This window comes from Cornus florida, unplaced genomic scaffold (assembly GCF_030987335.1).
Source record: "Cornus florida cultivar Cherokee Brave unplaced genomic scaffold, ASM3098733v1 CherokeeBrave_3.0.0_Hap2_Chr11, whole genome shotgun sequence".
In the NCBI taxonomy this organism is placed as follows: domain Eukaryota; kingdom Viridiplantae; phylum Streptophyta; class Magnoliopsida; order Cornales; family Cornaceae; genus Cornus; species Cornus florida.
Window position 1 is genome coordinate 43,588,807 of NW_026775581.1, and position 27,117 is coordinate 43,615,923.

Genomic DNA, 27,117 nt, shown 5'->3' on the forward strand with positions numbered 1-27,117 from the left:
CACTTCTTTATTTTTCAGGTGCTCGTCAGTTTCAGGGTTAGAGTTTGGACGTGCAGAGCAGATACAGCTATTCATTCCTCCGATTATGTAGGATCTTCTCTATGTTAGTTTTGGATTTTATTTTTATTATTATTTCAGTATCTTTTGGATAATTTTAATAAGGGGTCCAATGGATGGATTCCCGAGTTGTAAACTTATGAAGTTTTGGATTATCAGGTTTTAAGTATTTACTTATAAATGATTTTATTTCTAGATTCTTTCAGCTTATTATTTTTATTTCTTATTTTATCTTGTATTCTGTGTTCGGTTACATATTAATTGTTTGATATCCCTCGGGTTTGGGCCTGGGCCTGATCAACCCGTATCTCGGATCTGAGGGGTATCACACCGCCCCTCTCCACCCTGCCTCGATTAAGTATGTATATATGAATTATACATGTGGCCCACATATGCGTCTAGATATTCACAATTTACTATCCTTATATATACTAATATAATATAAGTTAGGGTTTTTGACTATTCAGTTTTGCTTTGTCTTCCTCGCGCTTTAGTTTTAGGAGAATCCACATAACGCAGCCACCGACGCCATTCCCTCCCTCTTTTTGACGCCAATCAACCTTCCGACTACATTCCGATGCTTGTGACATAAGATTCTCTAATTGATCAACCTTCTCATTCTCTCTCATATCTCCCTCTCAATCTCCCTCTCTCTAATATATTGTTCTCTTTCTCTATATGACCATTCATTGTTGATAGTTTTGGTAAGAACTTGTGTATCTTATTGTTGTTCAGACCATTTATGGCTTAATCGAGGTAGAACGGGGCGGGGGCACGAGGCTAAATACCTTCCCGGGATGGGGATGGGGATGGTATTGTTACCAAAAACCAGTTCGGAGGTCGAGACGGGTATAGAATGACATAATTTCTAATAGAGTGGGGTGGGGTTTAGTCAAACCTGTCTCAAATCAGGTTGCCATCCCCACGTGTTATAACACTCTCAAATACAGAAAAAAAAAAAGAAAAAAAAAATGAGAGAAAAAAAAAAAAAAAAAAACCAGCTTCAACGGTACTGAATATTGTCATGGTCTCTTGATTGGAACATGTTGTAGAATTTTCTCAAATATTGTTTGGCAATCTATGGTCCAGATTTATTGAATCGTATTAAAGTGGGTCCTAGTGGGCCACATCTACTTAGCATTCCACATGGCATCATTTTAATTGCCAAACCGCCTCATTCTCTCTCCCTGCTCTCGTCAAATGTTCGCATGCCATCTGTTAACACCCCGAAAAATATACTGCTCACAATCAAACTACGAAGCCTCAGCTTCGCACTCCGAATCGCCAAGACTCGGTCCGAGCCTAAGCTCGTTCACTGTTCGTTGAAAATTTCGCACAATTTCGATACTTTATCTTTCTCTGCAACATTTCATATTCTCTCTCTTCTCTCTCTCTAAACCTCCCCACGTCCATTTCCCCCTACGATTCAAAGCACACACAAATTTGCAAATCGAAGCAAACCGAGGATCGATTTGGAACTTCAAACGGTGGTAACCCTCGACGTCAAAGTAAGTTTGCGCGTTTCTCTCTCTTCGCAAACCCTAATTTTTCATATATACCATTTGTACTGGAAGGCCGAATTTTGGATAGCATTTTGGCATTTCCTCTGCTTAGACTCTCGTCACAGCTTGTATTGACGTTTTGCATTTTGCACTTGATTCAATCAATTGATAAATGGTTTGGATGGGTTCGATCTTTATTGGGGCTGTTGTAGAAGTTGTGGTCTTTTGGTGTTAATTAATTGGTTATGACAAACCATGCGTTTTAGTGTTTATCTGAAATTTTCCGGATTTATTCTATATATATATGGATTTAGACTTGTGTTTGTATTGTTTTTGTGGATTGGTTTTGTGTTGCTTGGACTGTAATGACTTGGGTACTGTAGCATTAGTTGGCCCCGCGCATGGTCGTTCAAAGGTGATGTTGCATTTTCATTTCACCTGATTGTGGGTTCTATGTTTCTATCGTTATTTTTATTTATTTGGGTTTCTCGTATTGTATTCTGGAATTTGGTTTGTGAATAAGTGTGCCTTCTTAATGATTTACACTTTGATTTGATGTGCTGTTCTAGGCTTTGTTGATGTCATCCAATCTTCTGACTGTAAATTTCTGGCTTTGCTGTGACACTCCTTTTCTTTAGTGAATATGAGGAGGGTCACGAAAGTAAACTTTTTTTCACGGCACACAAGAATGGCGAATTTTTGTCTGAATTCTGGTGGAGTAAGAAATACATAATGAAAACTGTCAAAGTTTATGGTCAGTTCTAGTACCTTTTTCTAAAACAAGTTGTTTATTTTCTATCTGGATAGATGAAATGTAGCGAGGGGGTGGGGAGAAGAAGCAGAAAGGGGCAGTGTTCACAATTGTATACCTGGGGGTGCTAGCAGATAGACCGTTGTTGTAAAGGGAAATCATTCCTTCATTATTGACCACAGATTCTTGTCGTGAAAATGTAGTGTCTGTATAATATTTTTAGGGAGGATTCTATATATTTATTTATACAACTTTAGGTTGTTTAGATTTACACAACTATTACAAAATCTACTTTGACATTTTTCTTTTTCTTTTATTTATTTATTTATTTATTTTTTGGCTTCTTATATATTTTAATTGGTGAAAATGTTCCCGATAATTTGGAACATTGTTGGAAAGACTTATGCAGGGCATGATAGAGCTTATAAGGAATTTTTCTATTTTAAGGAAAGCTTAAATTCCTGGAGTTGGGCATGTTGTAGTTAAATTTTGGTGAAGCTATGCGTTATGAGTGTATAACGATCATAGTTAATCTACGTGGCACTTTTGTAAGGAGATTGTGTTTTGTTTTTATTTGGTGTTAACTTTTTTTGTACTTTTGATGCCTTTTTAATTAATATTTGTTGGGTTCTATTATAGGAAGCTTTCTTAAATGACTGATTTGCACTATCTGTTTAGAGGCATTGTTACAATGCTGGGGGATTTCAAGGGTGAGAAGTTTAGTTTCCAATTCTGAGAACTATGAATAGTCACTTTTTTGTTTTTGTGCAAATGATACGGGAGGTTTGGTCTGTGTCCAGCCCACCCCTTCCTGCATCTTTGAATAATTGCGACCACATTGGGTAATGACCTTGATTATAAAATATTAAATTTCTTGAATTATGATCACCCAAACTTAACATCATGCTTATCAAAAATAGAAAAAAGAATTATTAGACTTAGAAACGTGGAATTTTTATATTAAGTTGGTATTTCTAGAAGTAATCAGTTATTAGAATTATTAAATTATTGAGGGTGAATAGTAAGCTGTATCCATCTATACTTATGAGAAATTTCCATTAACCTATTTTGTCCCAATCTGTTGTGGATTAAACTTACAAACATGGAATCATGCAAATATATAAATGAGGCAAACTAGAAGAGGTTATTATGTGCCTGTTTCTAATTTCATAAAGGGTCATTACTCAGTGTGGTTCTCGATTCCTCGTTAATCTAGGTGTTGGGAGGGGCAAACTAGATATGGACCTAACCTTTGGCATTATTTGCACAAATTGACTGCTCTTGGGATTCAAACCTATTTATAATTTCATCATGAATATAAATATCCAATTGATTATATACAAGTGATCTTATTTAAGGTTGGTATGATCCCAATGTTTGGATTGGAGGAAAGGTTGTGGGACTTATTCTTTAAATAATATCGTGATAGGGTGGGAGGTGAGAACGAATTTAATAGCGTTTAAATCTTTAGTTTTGTGGTTTGAAGAGAGGGTGATGAATTACTTAAAGGGTTGTCCAGTGTGCAGTTGGTGGGAATTCTATTACAATAGTGGATCATATTTTATGCTTCTAGTACCTCTCATGTTATTTTGGGTCTTTTGAGTGAGGAAAGATATTCATTAAAAAGAGAAAGAAACAGAAGTTTTTCCAGCCAACAATGGCATTATTAATTTACTTTTATTTGCCAGGCAATGCCTGAAGCTCGGTAATTTATGAAGGTTACACAAAGTGGTGATAAGAGTTCTGTTTCTGAGGAAATTGCCACTACAGTAAGATGGAAACAAGAAGTTGATGTATTAGCTTTTGTTAATAGTTGAGGGAAAATTTCTGAGTAGGCATCACTTGGGAAATGGCATAGTTGTCCTTCAAAAACACTATTATAGTCCAGAATTATCCCAAAAGTAATCTTACATCCCACTTTTGAGGGATAATTGTGTCATTTCTTTTATATAAGAACCAAGTGGAGTCCAATAGTGCAAAGCTAGAGTGCCAATGTCACATCCCCTTGACAAAATGCCCCTTTTTGATTAGGAAATGATTTTTGCCTTGATACATTATAAATGTTCGGGGGTGCATGTTTGATTATGATCTTTTATGGAACTTACAAAATGATTTTTGATGCACATTCCATCACTGCAATATATGATGGTGGAACATTGGAAAACACCTTTTGGAGGAATGCTACGCTCATGTGATTATAGGTTGGCATCAACAGATGGAATTGGATACATCCTGATGGACAAATTACTGGGTTTCATGACTCAAAGATTTAGTAGAACAAATAATTTGACTTGATATGTTTTACTGTAAGAACCTGAATACATATGATGTCAAAGATACCTTTATACTAATTTTGATTCGTATGAGACCATGCATTTAATTGGTAGGGAAGGGAACCAGTATTAGAGCTCTTCGTGTAGATATATTATCTATTCTTTATTTTACACCTTCGAGGTGGAGTGATGCCTGTTTGGTAGAATAAATAGCTTTAGATTCAAACTTCAAGGAATACTGAATTAAGAATCTTTGAAAGAAATCTGTGGATAATTGAATAATGTGCAGCTATTACAATTTGGGGGCAAGAATTGAGTTTGAAGGGCCTCGCAGAAATGGTCACTCAAATAGAATTATGTTAACCCTCAACCTACATTCTTCTCATTTCCAACTCATTTGATGTTGAAGTGAACTTTCATAACAAGAGAGGGTCTTTGGTCCTATTATTTGGACTTCTTGTAGTGGATATCCTTTCTGCAATATTTCTATTTTTCCTTTTCCTTTTTTTTCCCCCTACATTTCTTGTCAATTTTTAATTAGTGTTGTACTTCTCTCTTAGTATATCTATAAAGGTCTGGTCAGAATCCAAGGAATGGAAACCAAAAATATGATTCGGAAGTTGTGTTACTCGGGTATTACTTCTTTTTTCTCATTAAGTCATCAAAATTTGAAATTACGGAGCCATTTATTAATAAAAGTTACTCCCGTTCTTAAAAGATTACGAGGGTGTGCAACATGTATGTGAGTGAGTGGCAAATGGGGCAAATTGAAGTTGTGGAAAAAAGAGGAGGAAAACGATCCACCCAAGGCTGTTTTGTAGTTCACTATCATTGCTGACAAACTTTGCTTCTCAAATTATTTTACCTATTCTTTATAAGAGAAGTGAACCAGATTATGCTAATGTCTATGATGGACATCCTCCAAGATATCACAAGGAAACAAAGAGCAGTTAAGTTCCCAGCTGTTTTGGAGGGTGGCACCTTTTTGTGTTTGGTGGTGCCTTTTGGAAGGAGCGGAATAGAATATATTTTGATGGGGGAGGAATCTTCTATTGGGGCTATTAAATATCTTACAGTTAGCTCTCTTTTTTTGTTGAGTTATGGGGGGTATTGTAAATTTACAGAGGAGGTAGTTGATTTTTTGGGTTCTTTGGGTCCTTAGGGTCCCTCTCGGCTTTGGCCTTTGTGTAGTTTCCGGGATGCGTTCCCCGTTTGAACGGACAAGACTTGCCTACTCACCGGTGAGTAGGTCATCCCTACTCGCCGCTAATGTGATCCAATTATAAATACACACATAGTCTGCAATTACAAAATCAAGAAAGTGATAAATAAGGACGATAACTTTTTTTTGGAATAAATACAGTCACCCTCTCTGATTTCCTTATTTATCACTTTCCTGATTTTGTAATTGCAGACTATGTGTGTATTTATAATTGGACCGCATTAGCGGTGAGTAGGGATGGCCTGCTCACTACTCACCAGTGAGTAGGCAAGTCTTGTCCCTTTTGAACGCTTTCTAATACATTCTAACTTTAAAAAAAAAAAAGAAAAGGAAAAAGAAAAAATGGCGGTTCACTACCATTAATTTGCTAGCCCATGAGGGCATGGGGATAGAATGAAACTTATTGTTTGTGGGAGGGGCTATGTAGTGAACCCTACCATGGTGGTAAATTCTCTCTCTCTCTCTCTCTCTCTCTCTTAGATGCACACCCACACGCGTACACATGCTCATATTCAAGAAGGATTTTTTTGTTCTAGTGCTGTAGTTTTTGTGGTTTCAGGATATAATTTTAGCTTGGGATACATATCTTATGGAGAAATGTAAATCTCTTTGAGCTAGATGATTTGCTCCTACTTGCATTACGTGATCCAACAATCAAGAGTGGGTGGTTGTTCTTGGTTTGATTGGTTTCTTTCTGTTCTGAGATATGTGTTTCTGGACTTCTCTATTTACCCATGCAGTTTTGTCAACTCAACACTACATTGGCATGATACAGGATATGTATCGCAGTACCAAACACGTAAGCATGAAAGAAATTAGATGCCAAGGTACACTGTGTCGTTGGATGTCAACGATCACCAAAATCGTAGCAAAAATTCTGATGAAAGAAACATTTGGTAGGATCAAGAAGAAGAAGATGAATATTGCACTACCAGGGTGAAGCTTTTCACGATTTAAATCATAGATGACTCACATGCAGTGTTTTGATATAATATAAGAAGTCTGATTAATTTTTTTATTCCCCTTCAAGTTCTTTTTTTCTTTTCAATAACTATATGAATATCGAATCTTTGATCTTCCTCACCACCTTTTTGGTCTTTTTAGATTGACCCCTAATGCTAATTTATCCTTAGAAAGTGATGTTATTCAAGAGTAGTCTCATAAGAGAATTACATTACCTTTTACAATGTCATATAAGATGCAACATGTATCCTGATGTGTCTGATGTGTCGGTGCACAATATTTAATTATTGTTTTTAATTTAGTTGAGTCACCACATCCTAGATTTAATGACCTGGTTAGTCTTATTCATTGATATGTATACTAAGTATACAATAATTATGGGTATAGATTATATGTAGCACAGCATATTACTCTTTCAGAGAATCTTTTGGAGCAGTTTTAGGTTTTGTGAAGGTGGGTGAAGGCCTAAAGGATAAAATTATTAAGGATTTGTTCAAATACAATTTTTCTTGTGATTACAGAAGTTTTGACTAAGGTGGTGACATGGTGTCTTACTGGGAATCATAATTTTTCTTGAGAATCGGTAATTTTGGCTTCAGATTGTTTTGTGGTGCAAGTTTGGTTATCTTTTCTGGATATTTTAAGAGATTCTTGCTGTTGAGGTTAATAAGTGTTGATGGTTTAAGTAAATAGAACCTATGTTGGATTTCAGGAGACATCTAAAGGATTAAGAACTTGAAGTTTTAGATTAATCGTTGGTATGAAGTATAAGTCTCTGGTGAGAGCTTACTTAGTGTGCTTGGGCTACATTTGACTTTTAACTAAGAAGTATATATATTTTTTCTCTTAATTGGTGGAGGGTCCAGATCTTGGATTTCATAGGATAGAGTTGGTTTCTGTGGATAAGGATTTCTCTTTCCCTTATTGGCAGTTCTGGATAAGTTTCCAGGTGGATCATTTTTTTTTTCTTGGTCTAGGAAGTGGCCTATGCTTGGTTGCTTCATCATGTCTAAGGCAATCTTGAGTTGGTTTATCAAATATTGTTTTGCTGTGTGTTTGCTTTTGCATTATAGGGTTTTTGTTGCTTCTGGTTAGCTTTGACTTCAGTGCTCTTGGTCAATTATGGAGGTTCTTTCCTTCACGGTTCTCAAACATTTGGACTATTAAGAGGCAACAAATTGAGAAATGATCTTGGTCACTTTGAGTTCTTTGCCTGTTTGGAAGTACGGTAAATAAAATGTTTCAGTAATCTGATTATGGTAAATAAAATGTTTCAGTAATCTGATTATGGTGAAAGTGGCTAAATAGTGGTTCATACATTGTTTCTTGATTTGCAATTATGGATTCTAGAGGGTTGGTTTGAAATTTTATTTTATGACTACCCCAAATTTTATTTTTTATTGTTTTGTTTTTTTGGGTTTGATCGTTAGTTATCTCTATCATTATGTATCCCCGTACACCACTTGTACTTTTCCATATAATTTTCTTTACACACTATCAGTGAGTTACATATCACGGTGTCAGTTATCAAAGGTAAAAGTGACTATTTCAAAGAAATGAGGGGGATCAGGGATTTCTACACCATTGTCTTGTAAAAAGGTCTCTTTTTCTTAACAGCATTGGATATTTGGATGTTTTGAGGAGCCAAAATATTTAAGGAGAAAGGTGTTTGAACCATAAAAGGAGAGAGAACTAAGTTTGATGGGATTGGTTTTGGGTCTTCATAATTGTGGTTGAGAATGGGGCTATATTGGGATTTCATTTAGAAAAAATTAGTGTAAAATTACCACAACAGTTACTCTTATACACTTCTTGCTGCATCCAAATCGAGATGCAAAGGTGGCCTGTACTGTATGGCATCATAGTATCAGGGCAAGGGAAAGTTAAGTAGTGGTTGTCAAATCTAGGCTCCATCAGCTCTTTCTACAAACTTTTCTTGAATGATTTTGGCTCTCTTTCCTGGTGAAGATTTTCTGAAGTTCTTGTTCTATTTATTTATTTTCCATCTATTATTACTTCCTTGTGATTCATCCTTCTGATAAAATTTTGAGAGCAGCCTCTTTTTGCAAAAATATTGTCAAAAGATTAAGTCTATCTTTAGTCTGCCCCACCCACCACTCTGTGTTGGAGGGACTAGTACTGGGTAATAGTCTTTGATCTAAAAACCACCACTTTCCAAAATGATGCCAACATCTAGGCTTGTCTCTCGTTTCCCCTTCCAGCACCCCTAGCAGGTAAGACCATCACTGGTCAATGGACTTGATAAGATTGTCATATTAAATTTGAATTTTTACTTGTCAGATCATTCATGATATTTCCTTTCCATGTATACGTAAAGCACAATGTCTAATATAATTCGCCTTCCAGCGTTCTCTCTTTCCTGCTATTTGGTTTTGTCCTCTCTTTAAATTTAATTGTAGTGTGTCAATGCCAAAGATTAATATATATACATAGTTATTGAAGAATATGTGATTGTTGTTACCTAAGGATCTGGTGTTGTTCAAAAGTGGTGCAGATATATTCTCAGTTATGGATATATATAGGACCCTAGAAGGGGAAAAGGGGGGTTGAATTCAGCTGTTTTGACTCATTGAATTAACACCAAATTTTTCTTAGTTATTCATTGATCTTCCAAGTCGATAATCATTTAAATAAATAGAGAGAGAAGAAGAGCACATACACAATTTTTACATGGAAACCCCTAAGAGGGAAAAACCACAGGACCTCTAGTCCATTTGGCTTGGAGTATATTGTGTCCTATAGATTACACCTTAAATTAACTGGCTTTCCTGGTCTTACACATTTGTGGTGATTTTCTTGGATGATATTCATATATTTACTTATGATACAATGTTATCTGTCCAAAGAGTTTAGATTGGGATTAATGTATAATCTCAAAAGGGTTTATAGTACAATGGAAATGGAAAGAGGATGTGGGTTAACTAGGTGCTAGGTGATGAAATATGGGTAGCAGTGGAATTTTTTTTTTTCCCCGTCCAAAGTATCAATGAATGAGTTACTGGGTTTGTGACATGGCATAGCTGCATATAGTAGGTATGTCATAATATCATGCACCATGTGAGCCAAAGTGTCAAATAGAAAATTATTAGGATTACTACAAGTATTATTCAAAAATTAATAGCTATTTTTTTTTTTAAAAATATTTGGAAGTGTCTTGAGTGTTATTCTCTTAAGTATCTGGACCAATCCTTTTTTTTGTTCTTATAAATACAAGCATCTGGACCAATCCTTATGAGGTTGTATGTCTTTTGGGAGCAAATATATGGCTTACTTTGGATTCAGTGAGCTTTAGTTTGTTGGATTATGGTTGCCTTCTCCTGGGGGCGTTTTAGGATTCTAGTTTTAAGAGCTATGGGGTTGGGGTGGAAGCCAAACCTATGGGCTAGGCTTATGCTGAGGCATCCAAAGTTGGAAAAATAAAAAATCTTATCTTCATACACAATTCTCTCCGTGAATTGTGTTCCCTCTATAGTCAAATATAGTTTAGACGATGATCTTAGGAACATTAGTTAGACCAATCAAGTGCTCTCTCTCTCTCTTCTTGCCTTAATTTTGTACTTCTGTTTGTTCTCCACTTAGGCTGTCATTATGGCTTTCTATTATAAAGATGAAGGTAGCATGTAAGTTTAAGGTTACAATACATATCCATGTTTTCGAGAACCAGAAAGTTTTGTAAAAGTTAAAGATTGGTTTGCGCATGTGATCCTGTGCTGTTGAAAATTTTGCCACAATATTTCTGCCTAGTATGAACTTGGTAACTTATTGCCTAGGTCCATATACTGCTATATGTTGGGTCCTCCCCTTTTAAAAAATTTTAGAGTTCGTGCACTGTAATGACACTTCAATGTTTACACCTAACTTATTTGGCAAAACCAGATAAGTTAACCATTTTTACCATTGTTTATCACACCATCTTTAGTTCTTACACACACTGGAATTATCTTATGCAGGGTGCAATTTTGAGGGTTAGTTTTGTTGTAGCTGGGGTGACATGTTGTTGTTAGAAGATAAGTTTGCTCCTGGACATACTTTGTATATATATTAAAGTTACGTACTGGTTGGACCTTCATATGGATGTATTCCTAGTTGAATGAATGTTGAGGTTTCAAATTTTCTTCAGCTCCAAGTTAATTTTATAAAAACACAGAAATTAGCTGCTGAAAATTTTGGGGATTGAATTATCTATGCCTGGCAACGAAGTTGGAGAAAGGGTTCACAATTTCTTTGCACCAGACAACTTATCGCAAGGACAGCATCATTCACAGATTGCGGACGGGAATTGGCAGGTGGTAGGTAACAATCTGTGGGTTGGAAACCAGAGACATATTGGTGGACCAAGCTCCAAGTCAAAAACCTACAGTCAACAGCTATCAGGTATTTGATGATTTGGCTTTTTCATTGACTAGTTTTTACTGGTTTATATTGTTTTTCATCAATCGTTAATTAACAGCTGATATATTAGGTTCATGTTTCTCTTTCAAAAATATGAGACTGGATTTAATGGTTTTTGCATTAATTTTGACGTACGGAGTATGGATCAGATTCAGCTCCATGATGAATTTCAAACACTTATTCCTGTTTCTTTTGGCATGATCAGACAATGAGAGAGGAAACAACAGTCATTCCGTACAAGTGCCTTATGGCTTGAGCTCCACACAATCCACTCCTAGGCCAGATTTTCCAAAAAATCAGTCTCAAAGCCCACAGCCAAATTTGAATGGATATTTTCATGGACATCAGGTTTTCCAGACAAGACAGAATGAAACAAACTTTCTGGGAGTGGATACAGAATCTGATCAGCGCAATATAACATCGGAAGGCTTATCTATCTATGAATTACAGCAAGGAAATGGTCCTGAACAGCATACAAAAATCTCAGTAAGGTCTGAAACATCTGAACCTCCAGTTGGTTTTGATTTTTTTGTTGGTCAACAACAGATGGGTAGCCAGCAACCACACATGCTTCAATCTTTACAGCGGCAGCAGTCTGGGTATAATGAGATGCAGCTACAGCAACAACAAGTCATGTTTAGGAAAATGCAAGAACTTCAGAGGCAGCAACAACTTCAGCAACTAGAAGCAAGACAACAGAATTCAATAAATCAGTTTTCCACCATTGCTAAACAGGGATCAGGCAACCATTCACCTGACTTCATTACTGGTAATCCCCTTACTGAAGCATCTCATTATCCTTGGGCTACTGAACTTGCAGCAGGTAACACAAGCTGGATGCAGCATGCTTCTTCAGCTATACAAGGATCTTCTAATGGACTTATGTTTCCCCCTGAACAAGGGCAGGCAATGCGCTTAAGGGATTTGGTTCCTCAACAGGTTGATCAATCTCTTTATGGGATTCCTATCTCTAGCACAAGAGGCAATCAGAATCAGTATTCTCATATCACAGTAGATATGCCTCCAGTGCAGCAAACATCAACGCGCAGTAATTCCTTTCCAGGTAATCAATATGCTGTATACCCAGATAAGGTTAGCATGCAGGATGGAACTTTGGTGTCTGGACAGGGTTTTCAAGAGAAGGATTCGGTTGGGCATGCTTCTGGTCGAAGTCTAAATAGTGGGATGAACTTGGAGAACCTCCAGCAAGGGAATGCCCTGCAAAGAAATGCATCCATGCAGGAATTTGGCAGGAGACAGGAACTGGCTAGATCGTTAGATACAGGACAGGAAAAAACTGTGATGTCTGTTGCTCCTAAAAATGCAGTTGCCCTCGATCCCACTGAAGAAAAGATTTTGTTTGGTACAGATGAAAATATATGGGATGCTTTTGGCGGAAGCATCCACATGAACACAGGAGGCTCTAATTTGTTAGATGGTACGGGATTATTGAATGGATTCCCTTCTGTTCAAAGTGGGAGTTGGAGTGCACTTATGCAATCTGCTGTTGCGGAAACTTCTAGCAATGAGACAGGACTGCAGGAAGAGTGGACAGGTCTGAGTTTTCAGAATACTGAAGTTCCTACAGGGAATCATCAGCCTTCGACATGTAACAACAGTGGAAAACAACAAACATTTTTAGCTGATAACAGGTTGCAGATTGCATCGGCATTAAGTTCTGGATCTGTTCCCCTGTCTGGGAATGCCAATATGAAAAGTAATTATCTCAATGTCCCAGCATCTCAGCAATCTGGACACAAAATTTCGCATGAACATGGAGAACGGTTGCCGGGTATTTTATCTCACATGTCCATTTCACAATCTTCAGAAGAAGGAAGTAAGTGGTCAAATCGAGGTCCTCTACAAAAGCCGTTTGCTGAAGGGAGTCGGGTCCTTGGAAATGGTCCTCATTCTCTAGATGTTGAAATGAATGTGAAGGGCATTACAGGATCTTGGACCCCTCAACAGCCTATTCCTTCATACAGAACTGGTTTCCAACCATGCAATAAGCCAATTGATAGGAATGGTATTGAGTCAGTATCGCCCAGTGTGCATGCACCATTGAAAATTCACGAGAATGAGAATTCTTTGCGATACTGGCGAAGTAATGATAAGGGACCTATATCTGAGGAAATGGGTAATAACGGTGGTATATGGAAAGCTGATTGTCTTTCTAATTCAACTGGTGAATTAGAACATGCAAGATCTGCCATGGGAAGTCCAGAGGTAAACAGAGACGACTCTAGTTTGAATGCTGTTGGTGTATTACCAATTTCAAGCACTACAAGGGCCAGACAGGAAACCAGACAATTACTTCCAAATAGTCGTCACCTTAACTACTGGAGAGATGCTAATTCTGCCTTGAAATGTGAAGGAAGTGAGGCTTCAGGGAAGTCTCAGCATTATCTGAACAAGAGCCCTCAAGTTCCGGAGTTGTTGGTGAATACCTCTGACAGGGAGACAGTTAAAATGCATGAAATGGAGAACTGTGACATAAAAGAGAACTCTAGTGACAGCTATCACTCTAACTTATCCCACCACAACTCCACTGGTGGTTTTAGAGAAAATATTTTGTCAGATGCAAGTGATTCTCGGATTCTGCCTGCAGGCAAGCAAAAGTCATCTGGTCAGGCTGCTCGGAGAATTTCTGGTTCTCGCAAATTTCAGTACCATCCAATGGGAAACTTGGATGAAGATGTGGAACCCTCTCATGGAGCGAAACATTCTACCCATTCACAGGCTGTGTCCCAGCAAATGTCTCGAGGATCAAAAAGTCATGGCCAACAGTATTTTGGGCAGTCGAAACTTTTTGGCCAGGGTTCTAAAAATTCTGTCGAATTGGAAAAGGTGATCACGGGCTTTATATTACAGAGAAGCGATATTCGCACTTCAAAAAGGCTTCCTGCAGGCCACTCCCTGTTATCTTTTTCCTGTAATTATAATAGGGGGTGGAGTGTAGGGGATTTCTTTGGAGAGTGAGTATCAGCTCCCTATTTTATTATATATATATATATATATATATAGTTATGTTTTACATTAGTCAGAATGTGAATGTTAATTTTATTTACAGGGGCATTTATCTAATCTTCAAGGAAACACAAAAGGGCTTGATGAGGTACCTTCTAGAGGCATTCTACCAGGCTCTATGCGTAATATGTCTGCCCCCTTTGACAGTTCTGTTGGTACATATGCGCCAGATAAGACTACTCAATCAAGGTAGTTATTTGATTGAGATTTTTTTGTTTTAACATTGCTATCATTTGGTCTTATTAGAGGTACTGCAGTATGATTATTGTCTTGGATGCATGTCAATGTAATTTCTTATAGCTTATACAAATAAGGTACCTTGATAATTAAAACTTGCTCAGAGTATTTGTCAATAGTTTGCCTTTTAAGTTTTGACTGTTTATGGTGTTATATTTTCCTTCCTATTTTAGCACTGTTATGTTGTCACTTGCATGCTTTGACTGTTTCTGTTCATTGCAGTCAAAATATGCTTGAACTTCTTCACAAGGTGGATCAATCAAGGGAATGTGGCACAGTGATGCCTTCCAACTCTTTTGAACGTAATTCATCATCCAACATGCCCAGAGAAGATATTGCTGATGGATCTGTTGGTAACCTTCGGCAAAATCAGTCTGTTGCTTCTCAAGGTTTTAGTTTACAACTGGCACCTCCATCACAACGATTGCCTGTTCTCAATCGTGCATTGTCTGCTCAGAGCCCTGCTCATACAGTTAATTCTGATGGTTTGAGTCTCACTACTCCTGAGATAAAAGACAAGGGCCATACATGGTTGGCTCCTGCAGCTGAGGTTCGGTCTTTGCCTCCTTCCCATGAAACATCTCAAGTAGAATTCAGGAATAGCAAAACTGGTATTCCGGGACAAACTGGCAATGAAGCCTCCCAGCATCATATCCGTGGAACCATATCTTCGGCATTTACTTCTGGTTTTCCCATTTCAAGAAGTCAGAATCAAGATCAGTGCATGACCAATACAAGTGAACTAGTGACAACAAATCAATCTACAGATATAACTTTTGATAGGTTTGCTTCCCGTTCTAAACAGGCAGACGAGTCTTGTAGTCGAGCTCTTATTGGTCAATCTGCAACAGCCTTTTTGCCTGATACATCTGGCAGAATTCCACATAATAACCCAGCTTCATCTGTGGACGCACCCCACCCAACTGGCGCCAACTATTCCTTTGGAATCTCAGACCCACAACTCTCAGCTGAGGAGTATGTGCCAGTCTCTCAGCCTTCCGTTACTACATCTGGCACCTCTGAACAAAGTGCCTTTTCAAAAATGTTGCCTAATGTATGGACCAGTGTTCCGACCAGTTTTCCAGCACAGCAACGTGCATTAGGTGCCCAATCTCACAAGTCTCTGAATTTTTTCCAGTCTAATCAATCAAATAAGAATGTGGAATCGACTTCATTTGCTCCACAGAATCTTGAGGATGAAGATCCCCATAAAAGAGGCAATGACCCGTCTGCTTTTGTTGCAAGCTCTACAAATTCACATGGTTTTGTTTGCGGGGAAGAGAATCCAGCGAGAGAAGGCCCCAGTCAGCAAGTATCATCTGGGAACATTGACCTTCGTGAAAAGATAAGTGCATCTCAAGGGAGAGAATCCATTAGTAAGCATCTCTCTGATGCAACTCCTTCGAACGCTGCTTCAATTCAGAGAGATGTTGAAGCCTTTGGCCGTTCTTTAAAGCCAAATCACCATAATTACTCCTTACTGCATCAAATGCAGGTAATGAGGAGTGCAGAGAATGATCCAAGTGAGAGGGGCTTGAATAGAATTCAAGGAACACACAGTGGTCAGGGAGGTCTGCAGGTAGCTCCTAGTACAGGACAGTCAAATGATCGCCATACTAGGGGCGGAGATGCATTACTTCGTCGTAATGTTGTTTTATCTGGAGATTCAGAAATGCTAAGCTTCTCAGGGCCAGTAAATAATTGGGAAGCATGCACATCTTCTCAACTTCGGAATGATCCTCAAATTTACCCTCGTAATAATAATACAGCTACTGTTAGGGTTGAACACCCTCAGATTAGTCCTCAGATGGCACCCTCCTGGTTTAATCAATTTGGAACCTTTAAAAATGGGCAGATGATGCCAATGTATGATTCACGAAAAATTGCTGATGTGAAGAGTTTGGGACAACCGTTTACTCTTGCGAAGCCTTCTGATAGTTTGCATGTACAAAATTCAACAGAGCAAGTAATTCCTGCTGCTGATACAAATCAGGTTGGTAATACCTGGCGAACTTCAACTCCCAAAGAGGTTGCAACTGAATATTTGTCGTCTCCTCAGTTGTTGCATCCAGATGTCACTGACCAACGTTTGGTTGCTGTAAGACCGAAGAAGCGCAAGAGTGCAACATCTGAGCTTCTTCCTTGGTGTAAAGAAGTGACACATGGTTCCCAAAGTCTTCGGACTATCAGGTGGGTGTTTTATTCATCAAATTTACTGAATAGTTTTTCTTGACTCTCTTTCCCCCTCCCTTCCCTGCTCTGTTTTCAATTTGTTGTTCCTATTTGGCTTATGTCTTTCATTATGGTAAAAAACAGTTAGTTTGCTAGATGATTATATATCTTCAATATTCTTTTTCTTTTCTGGTAGTATTCTGGTTATTTAATTTAATTTTGTTTTGTTTTGCTAATATATGTGAAGTTCTATTACTTGCAGCATTGCAGAAGTAGACTGGGCCAAAGCAGCAAATCGGCTGATTGACAAGGTTTGCTTGTTTCACCACTTGTACTCTTCATGTATTTCCTTCGAGTCTTTGCATGGTTTTCCTTCCGCTCTAATGGCTTTGATTTCTGATGACAGGTTGAAGATGGAGCTGAAACTATTGAAGATGGATCACCAATGCTTAGGCCAAAAAAACGACTTATCTTGACAACACAGCTGATGCAGCAACTGTTTCACCCTCCCACAGAAGCAGTTCTCTCTGCGGATGCTGCCTGCAACTATGAGAGTCTGATTTGCTTGGTTGCTAGATTATCAATGGGGGATGCATGCAGCCTAATCTCTTGCTGCGGGAGTAATTCCCATGGGCCTCTTGACAGCATGAACCTGTAAGAAGTATTCCAGAATTTACCTGAAATTGTTCATCCATGTTAATGCTGGATCGTTTGTAGTTAAGTTATGACATCATTTTGCAGATAATAACTTCTTTTTGGTGATTTCTGTTTTGCAGCATTTCTGATAAGAGTAAATCGTCTGAGAGGATTAATGATCAGCATCTTTCAAAAGTTATGGAAGACTTCATTTTTAGAGCTCGGAAGCTAGAAAATGATTTATTGAGGTAATGCTTCTGATTTTTGGTATTTTTACTTTTTGGTTCCTGATGTTTGCTTTCTTTTTATTTTCTTTTTTCCCCCAGCCTGCTCAGTTACAACATACGTAGCCTTCTGACGTCTGAACGTTGTTTGTGTCAGTTTCTACAATAATCTTTAATTTAGAATGGTTAGAGTGAAATTCTTTGGTTCTATTCTTTAAGCTTAATGTAGTTTTCGTTCATGAATTAAGAACGAGTTGGCACTAAATAAAAGAAGCCATGCAAGGATGGCCGCAAATGAACAAATATGTTCACGAACTGACTGGGCTCGATTTGTTGAGAGCTTGCTCGTGTTTGTTTATTTACTAAATGATCCGAGCTTGAGTTCTTATTTGAGGTCATTTAATACAAGAGCCGAGCCCGAGCAATGTTGAGTTTGGCTTGTAACTCCTGGAACAATTAGATATTATGTTGAACCCATCATGATTTATTTTTTAATCAATATAAACAACTCAAACTCTCTTCCCTTTTTCACAAACAAAAGCCCTAAGCTAAATCAAATCCATTTAAACCCACATAAATACAGCCCAAAGAATCACTAACCTCTTTATGTCTCTCAACACTATCAACCTTTCTACCCCAGCATCATAATACACCCAACAGTGCCTTTACTCTCCACCACAAGCATCAACCGGCAACCCCACTCTTTGTACATCTTTGGGGCATCTTTTGGATTTTGTGGATAGCTTAAAGCTTTAGTGTTGCCTTTGGCGTCTTGTGTTTTCCTTAGGAGCACTCCCCTCTTTAGCGCCTTTTTGAATGAAATCTTACTTACCAAAAAAAAAAATAAAATCCACACTCCACCTGTGACTAGTCCCACCAGTGATTGCTATATGTATATGTGATTCTCTCTGTTTCTCATCTTTCTCTTGTTTCGTCTTGTCTCATCCCCTCATTTCTCCCATATGGGCATATGTGGTTGAATTGAAGTGCCATTGGGTCATGTGAGTGGAAATCGGAGATCGATAGTGAAAATTAGGACTTGGCAGAAGCAATTGTGACAATTTCTTCTGAGTCATGTACAAAACCATATATATGTATACGTTTATTTGTAGTTTGTATATAATTGGAATTTGATGAGCAAACAAGCTTGAGCCGAGCCTGAACTCACCTTAATACCATCTAAGCCAAGCTCAAGAACATGAGCCAAGTCCATACAGCTTGCTAGCTTTGGCGAGCAGAGCCTGACTACGCGGTGCGTGACACAGGACCTCAGTTAGGTTCATTTGCAGCCCTAATAGTTAGGACAAAACATTGTGGAGATGAAAATTTTCACGTTTTTCAGTATCCCTTATGCTTTCTCCTCAGGTTCAATCCATAAGTTGCCATAATTTATGCTTCTTTTCTTTTAAGATTGATAATATAGCCCTCGATTTAGAAAAAAGAGAAGATAACGGGAGTTGAGGTGATTACATACCGTTAAATTCCTTTTGATTTAGTGCCAGGCTCAATCTTGTTTGAGTAGAGGAGGAAGGAAAGATGTTACATGATGAGAGGTCTATGAGGACAAAGCTTTCGTGGACACTTTGCTAGTGTTAAATACCCATTTTGGACATGATCAACGTGGGTAATGGGATGTTTAATAAATACGTACTGTTGAAACATATACAAAAGAGCAAGTCCAAGTCTGATGAAGGACTAGAAGTTCCCTAGGATGCTTTGAGCTCCATTCCTCCTCAGCATGGATATGTCACAATGAGTGAAGAAACTATGCCCGGACTCACTCTCGACACTCCTACCGAGTCAATGTAATATATGAGATTTATGTATTACATGATGATCTATTCCAACTTCTAAACTGAAATGTAGAAAGTTTGGATAAAGTGCAGTACCCATTGTATGTCTAACGTAGCTGAGGTATGGATGCTTCATGGATGATTACTGGACTAGGAAGGTAGAATTGAAAACTGATTGCCTTCGAGAAAATGTTGCAGTAGTTCAATAGTTTATTAGAAAGATGATATTTTCTTCTGATAAGTAAAATTTTATTAAAGGTCTCAAAGGGGAGCGCACCCGAGGAACAACTGTGCATAAAGATACTATACCCTCACACTATTGAAAAAATCAGCTAAATCATCTACAGGAACTCAAAATAAAATGCTTCAACACTCAACTTGGTGCTTCCAAACCCCCAAAGGATCTTGTATTCCTCTCCTTCCATATTTCCCAAATGGACTAACCATAGTAGGCTTCTTGAGCTTATCTTCCCACTATACATCCCCTCCAAGACTCGAGAGAATTTCTAGTAGTAGCTGGAAACACCCACCAGCAACCCAAAAATAGACAAGAACGTTGCCCAAACATCTCTTGCTATAAAGCAATGCAACAAGAGATGACTCATTGTCTCTTCATCTCTGTTGTACATACAACACCAATTGACTAAAATCTGATGCTGCTTCTTCAAGTTGTCCATTGTTCAAATCCTTTCCAACGCTACCGTCCACCCAAAGAAAGCCAGTCACCTTAAGAGTGTTTTTCTTACCTCTACACTGCTTTCCAAGGAAATACATCATTTTGATTGCACTGGAGTGCCTACTGCTTTGTTCCCTTCCAACACCACCTATCATCGGCCTTCATATCCACTGACTGCTAATAAATCAAATCAAAGAAGCCTATAACCTCTTCCATGTTCAAGTGTTGAACTGGCATGAAAAACTGAACATCCCATGTCACTGCCATGTTAACAAGATGATTAAGTCAGCCACCATGCTATGTTTGTCAATTGCTATGTGCAAGAGGTCTATCATCACCCCATTTAATCTGCCTCACTCGTACACCCGTGTTTAGAGAATTTATCTTAGCCTTTCCTAATGATTTTTCAACTGCCCACTTCCACCGAGCCATGAACCTCCCTAGAGCGCAAACTAGCCCGCTCCTCCCTACCTTAAACTCAGTGATCCTCATCCATAACTTATCCCTGTCCAAGGCGCCAAGCCATATCTCCAAAACCACTTCCCGAGCAAGGCTTGATTAAACCTCTTCAGGTTCTGAAACCCCAAACCACCCCTTAGACGACCACCCTTTGGGAGATATTGTTTCTTCCACCTGGCTAGTCTTCTCTCAAACTTCTCTACAATTGAATTCCAAACGAAAGGGACCCTCGAAGACATGACTGATGGAAGACCCAAATACTTAGCTCAAGGATATCATCAACCTCACCCATTGGAACAATCTCGCTCTTGCCAATAATTATTTTTGGTCGGGACACTGCTTGGAAGCACATCAACACACATATTAAGAATTTTAGCTGATACTTTGTCACATCACAAAACACAATAGTGTCATCTGCAAGTAAAAGATGAGACATTTCCAGCTGATTGCCTGCTACTCACCCCGCCTCAAACCACTAAATGTGACCAAGAGCTGCTGTCCTCCTCAGCAATCTATTGAAAGCCTCCACTGCCATGATAATGCCTCAATTCTTCAGAACTATTGAAGAATCTGGTTGGAAATCCATTCACCAAAATTGAATACTTCACTGATGAGATGCAAAAGCATATCCATCTTCTTCACTTGTTTCCAAAAGCCATCCTTACCTTAATGTAAATCAAGAAATCCCAACTAACCTGATTATAAGCCTTCTCAATATCCAATTGGCACAAAATCCCGTGCACTCCATTGCTCAATCTAGAATTAACACACTTGCTAGCAATCAACATCGTACCCAAAATCTGACAACCTCCCACAAAAGCATTTTGATAGTTTAAGATCACCCCCATCAATTACCTGCCTTAGTCTCATGGCAAGGACTTTGGCAATGATCTTGTAGACACTACTCGCTAAATTGATAGGTTAAAAATCCTTAGCCTCTATGGCTTCACCTTTCTTCAAGATTAAGGCTATGAAGGAAGCATTCATGCTTTTGTCAAACATTCCATGCTCATGGAAGTAGCATAATGTCTCCATTACCTCCTTCCTAACCACCCCATTTTTGTTGGGAAAAAGCCATGATAAAACTGTCCTGGCCTGGCACCTTATCACCATTATAGCTTTAAAGCATCATTTCCACCTCAACTAAAAACATGCTTTCCAACCACTCCATATCCTCCTCTGAAATGGTAGCAAAATCCAGGCCATTCAACTGAGGTATTCAGGAACGCCTTCTTGAATAAAGCTACTAGTAGAATGAAACCAAACCCCTCTGAATATCTTCCTCCTCCATCAACTCCTCTCCACTAATACAAATTCTCCCAATGTGATTACCCTCCTTAAGCCACAAAGCTCTAGATTTTTGCCTCCATAGCACATTCCATTTTGGCAATGTCCCTAAGCTCCGCTTTGCACTCCTTTCATCTACACCTTTCCACATCATCAAGAGCACCATTGACTTCTCCACTATCCAAGGCTGCATTTTTTGCCATCTACCGAGTTTTCCTCCACTCTAAATTCCCCAATATTTCTCAGTTCCATTTCTTGATGTTGGAATATTGGACACTCCCCTTTCTAGAAATAGATGACAGAGCCATTTGCAACTCTAACCTTATCCCTTACCAGAACTAGTTGAATAAGAGGAAAAAAGATTAGAAGAACCTGCATATGATCAGAGGATCTTCACGAGTCTTAGTTTGTGAGCCTAAACATAGCGAGTATTGCCTTGCACCTGGTACTACCCCTGCCAATGATGCACCTTGTCACCAAAACCCTTTGCACAAGCAGCATGTTCTCAAATCTAAACGGAGACTTCCCCCTTTTCCCTCCACAATCCAACAAGATAGGAATGTGATCTGAAATTGGCTAGCCACATCGACTTGGGCAACACCAGAAAATTTCTCTTCCCAATCTCTAGACATCATAAATCTATCCAATTTGGAAAGAGTAGAAATCTTTCAGCCATTGGACCAAGTGAAATGAGCACCCTCTATAGGAAAGTCAATCTACTGTGTCCTGCATGAACTCCGAGAACTCCTTCATAGCTGTTGTCCACCTGACCCCGTGGATCTCTCATATGGAAATCTGACCGTGTTGAAGTCGCAACCCACAGACCATGGGAAATTCCATCTCTTATGAATATTCTCAAGCTCCTCCAACAAAAGACTCATTTGCTGGCCCATACACACCCGAGTAAACCCAATTCGACCCACCTTCAAAAGAGAACAGATGAGAGAGAGCATCTCCCTTTCTCGACCTTTACTTGAGAAATCCATTACTTATCCCATAACAGCAGAATCCCGCCAATGGTACCTATCGCATCAAGGCGGTCCAATCTACATATCGACATCTCCATAAACTTCGAATAATCTCTTCCATAGTTGAAGCTAGGATTACAAACCACATAAACACCCCACTTTCTCAATGCCATCTTCACCACCTTCCTTTTGTTCGGGTTACTCAAACCCTAAACATTTTAAGATCTGATTCCAAGCTGCATATGGAAATAATTGATCTCTCCTCTCCCTTCCTTCCACTCCTACTCCTCTCACCCTCCCTTCCGCTGCTTCTATCATAATTCACATAAGTGATTAAATTTTATGTTACATGGACTCTTCAATAGTAGGTGAAGTACCCGCGATCGACACATATTGCCACATTGGTATGGGGTATGCGTCCGATACTTTTGGTTGATAATGCACCTAAAAACTGTGTCTAATAGTTCAATTTTATTATATTATTGCTTCAAAATGAATGAAATGCTAATATTGCACACTATGTTACATAAAAACGTTATTTTACCTAGAGAATAAAATAAAAATATTTAGCAGTGTTCATGTGTCTTTTGGTCTGGGGATTTGATGCATCTGATGCGTGGATATATACTCGCACCCGAGTGCATGTAATATAGATTCAATTCTTAGCCAACCCACACCCCACCCTACCACACACGCATCCCTCCCTTCTTTGTTTGAGAGTCCCATCTGCCCCTTATAGTATTACACTCACCTTCAATGGTTTGGAACATGGCTTGCACCTCCTCTTTGTGCTAATTTCTCCGATATTTGCTTGGCCCATTCCTTTATTTGATTTACCCTACCCTCAATTTTCGGAATTCCCCCCTTTCCAATTCCCACAACAGCCAGAGGTTGCACTTCTTCCACCTCTTCATCTCCTCCTCCCATCTTGTTCTAAATAGAATCAGTGGCAAAGGGAAAAACCTCCCAACCATTTAGCTTATCACCATTAGGATCTTTCTCTGCCATTCAGATTGGGTATTATATTTGTCATTGGAATTGCCTTTAAGCATACTGTCGTTGCCATCTCTCTGATGTCCCTCCTTGCTTCCAACCCGCAAGAATTCAAAGGCAAGGGTGGTTGGGTGCCACAAAAGTTACGAGTGATAAGTGCCGGTATGAGAATGGTAGTGCTAAGTCAGCTGGTATGCGGAGTAGACGTGTGATAGGGAGTATCTTGTTAAGTGGCAGGGTTCCCAGACGAGTTTGCAGGACGACCGTTGACATTGCAATGAGGGCGTAGCAAAAATGGGTGGGGGAGAATGTCATGCCCTGTCTATTTATGGGGAGGTTGCGCCACACAGGCAACACGCGAGCGTTGAGGACTCCTCAATATGGCGTCTGCATGACATGAATTGAGTTGAGTTCTAGAGTTTCTCACATTTATGTGGAAATTGTGGAATATTGTAGAAAGGAATGAAGGATTCTAGAACACCGGAGAGTTTGTAGAAGTCGATAGATTGAAGAGATCCTTGTTCTTATGTGTTTCCACGCCCCTTTGAGACCCCACAAATTCCTTTTTTTAGGAACACATACAAGAATAAAACATTTTGTAGAGTTTGTAAATACCTAGGATATTTAGATGGAGAGTTCTAGAGAGTAGATCTTAGTCATTAATCGTAGGGGATGCCTATGTCTAGGGCAAGTGTTTCATTTGTTACTAGTTCCAGGAGTGAGTGGAACAAGCCATCAGAGTATAATAAGGTACAACTGTGCCTTCACTTTGAGTACTATAGAAGTTTTCTTTCCTCTTACTAACTGAAGTGCCTATGTGTGTGCGTGTGCAAACCAAGTGTGGGCAATTGCCACTCTGCGTTGGCATGAGTGAGTGCGGGAGTTAGGCTGACCAAGGTCTTGTCACGAGTATGCAATGCCTTTGTGCTGCATGGGTGAAACTAGAGGAGAAGGGAAACTCTATGCCCGTGACACTGTGCTTTGTTAGCCTGAAACCTATATGCTTTGTTGTTTTGAGCCTAGAGATGAGTACGAGATTGGGCCAGACCATCGCCTTATGATCACTCTTTTTGTCAATTTGACGTTAAAGTAGGTTGCCAACTGTTGGGCCATCAAACCAACAGTTGGCCCAGAATGACTAAAGCTCAAATTGGAATAAGAATCCACAACCCTTTTGTCAGCCCTCTTCCTTTCACGTGTCCCTTGCGCGTGTTTCCCACTCCATCGAAGGAATCTGCAACAACTCTATTCTCTCGCACTCCATCTTCTTCCTCATCCTCCTCCCCGATTGTTGCATCTGCCACAACTCGTCTTCTGTCGTGAAAAAACTTTCAGCTTTGCCATGAAGACTTGTTGTCAGTGGAATGAGCTCCGACATCTCTTCCAACAAGATAACCCTATAACACAACCTTTCATGGTTCACTAAAATTGCCTCTAGGATCGAACCACCGTCCTCTATTGCGTTGTGATTTTATTGGTATCAATCCTCTCATCTGCCTCCTCTCCCTTTATAAATCCTAAACACATCTCTGATAGCTTCAAACAGCTTGGTACACCATAGATGTAAAGGTAAGCCATACAACAGAGTTCTTCTCTTTTTCTTCTTCAGTATTCTAGAACAATCCACCCTAAACGCATCCAATCTCATAGTCACATCTCCCCTTCTTCTCTTCCCTTCAATAAAACCCAATGGCTTCGGCTTGGATAACAATTGGAATAGCAACAGTGTATCTGGTGGCAAGGACGAGACTGAAATTCCACATGCGCACTTCCAAACCCTAGTTGGTCATTCTTCAATTTGTGCAAATTTCTATATTCTCAAATTAAATTTCCCCACAACACTATATTGCATCCCTTCTTTACCAAATTCCTTTTTCATACACCGCAAAGTCAAACCTACTTTTTGTGTTCATCACCTTCACTACTCTCCACTTCGAGGAATGCTGGGGATTTTTGCAACCTCAGCATATGAGCGATGGCTGGAACTTTGCTTCCGTTTCTCTGTCATGTCCAGAACCCTTCTAGGGCATAACAATTTAAGTTCTTGAAAACCCAAAACCATCTAGTAATACAAAACATACAAAATAATTCAAAGAGGACATTGATTACCACTGTTTAGATATATTCAAGACAACTAGTATCGTTCTAAAGTCATTAGTATGAGTCCTACATTTTACTTTTTTTCTTTTCTATATTTCTTGGGGTCGGTAAATTGTGATTGTTGTCTGACCTCTGACCTTGAGTCGTTGGGATTGCACACACAGTTTTTGTTTTTTTCTTGTTTGGTTTATTATTATTATAATAATAATAATTATTATTTACAAGTATCTTGTTTGGTTTATGTCCTGTGTTTGTGTGTGTGGAAACAGAGTCCCACACTTATTGTTAATGCTTTTCCTCGTTATATGGTGCAGACTGGACAAGAGAGCCTCACTCTTGGACCTAAGCATGGAATGCCAGGAGCTAGAGAAGTACTCTGTCATAAATCGTTTTGCCAAGTTCCATGGTCGGGGGCAAGGTGATGGGGCCGAGAACTCATCATCTTCCAATGCCGCTACAAATGCTCAGAAACCCTTCCCCCAGAGATATGTTACTGCACTCCCAATGCCTAGGAATATCCCTGACAGGGTACAATGTCTTTCACTTTGATCATTAATTTAATTGATTTTTCCTTCCCTTGGTCAACTGTATCCACATCCTTCTGCTTCCCAAATCTCTTCTCTTGCAAGCAATATGCTGGCCACTTGCAACAACACAATAGAACCACACAAATGGATATGCAGAAGAATGGATGGTAGATTGTCTCCTTAAAAGTAGTGGAGGCTCTTTGATCTTTCCCATCTTGGCCCCATTGATATCATAGTTCCCGCCATTGTACATCTCTGTGAAAATTAAAGGAATCTGGATACGTCCCCGGTCATTTTTGCGGTAAACGGGGATAAATATAAGTGCAGCCTTGATATTCTGAAGCTTAGCTAGATTTCCTGTTATATAAATGAGTATTCTTGTCATTCACAAGTTTGGAGCATGTTTTTATCCCAATTTATTGGGTATTTGCTTTTTTGTCGGGGTCCAAACCTCTTACAATTTCCAAATTTGGACCCCATTTGTTATAGATTAATAGCAGAACAACCCCCCCCCCCCCCCCCAAACTTCCCCTTGAGTTATAATAAATTTGCATAATACCTCCTATACCAGATTTTTGGCCGTTAACCACGCTTATATAATGCGAAGATATTTGTCCCATGATGTATTTATTATTATTGTTATTTATATTTTATATATATGTCAGGATGGTTTACCTCATCATGATCACGTAGCCAATATCAAATTGATCTCGGTATTAAAAAAATAAAAATTAGTTCAAAAATTGATAAAATAAAATTATGCAATACGATCCATAGTTTGATTTGGTCAAATGAAAGAAATAAGAGAATATATAATATAATCTCCAAGAAAATGGC

The 27,117-nt window shown here is 38.9% G+C and overlaps 1 protein-coding gene across 1 annotated transcript; it reads left to right on the top strand.

Annotated features, from left to right (window-relative positions):
• The first annotated feature begins 1,323 nt into the window (after positions 1-1,323).
• On the top strand, positions 1,324-26,671 carry LOC132284110 (uncharacterized). Its single transcript, XM_059786181.1, has 9 exons — positions 1,324-1,565; positions 10,740-11,163; positions 11,387-14,028; positions 14,252-14,397; positions 14,668-16,635; positions 16,880-16,928; positions 17,024-17,271; positions 17,394-17,501; positions 26,068-26,671. Exons 2-9 carry the CDS (start codon positions 10,974-10,976, stop codon positions 26,300-26,302), a joined length of 5,586 nt encoding a protein of 1,861 aa, XP_059642164.1. The 5' UTR covers positions 1,324-1,565; positions 10,740-10,973; the 3' UTR covers positions 26,303-26,671.
• The last annotated feature ends 446 nt before the right edge of the window (positions 26,672-27,117 follow it).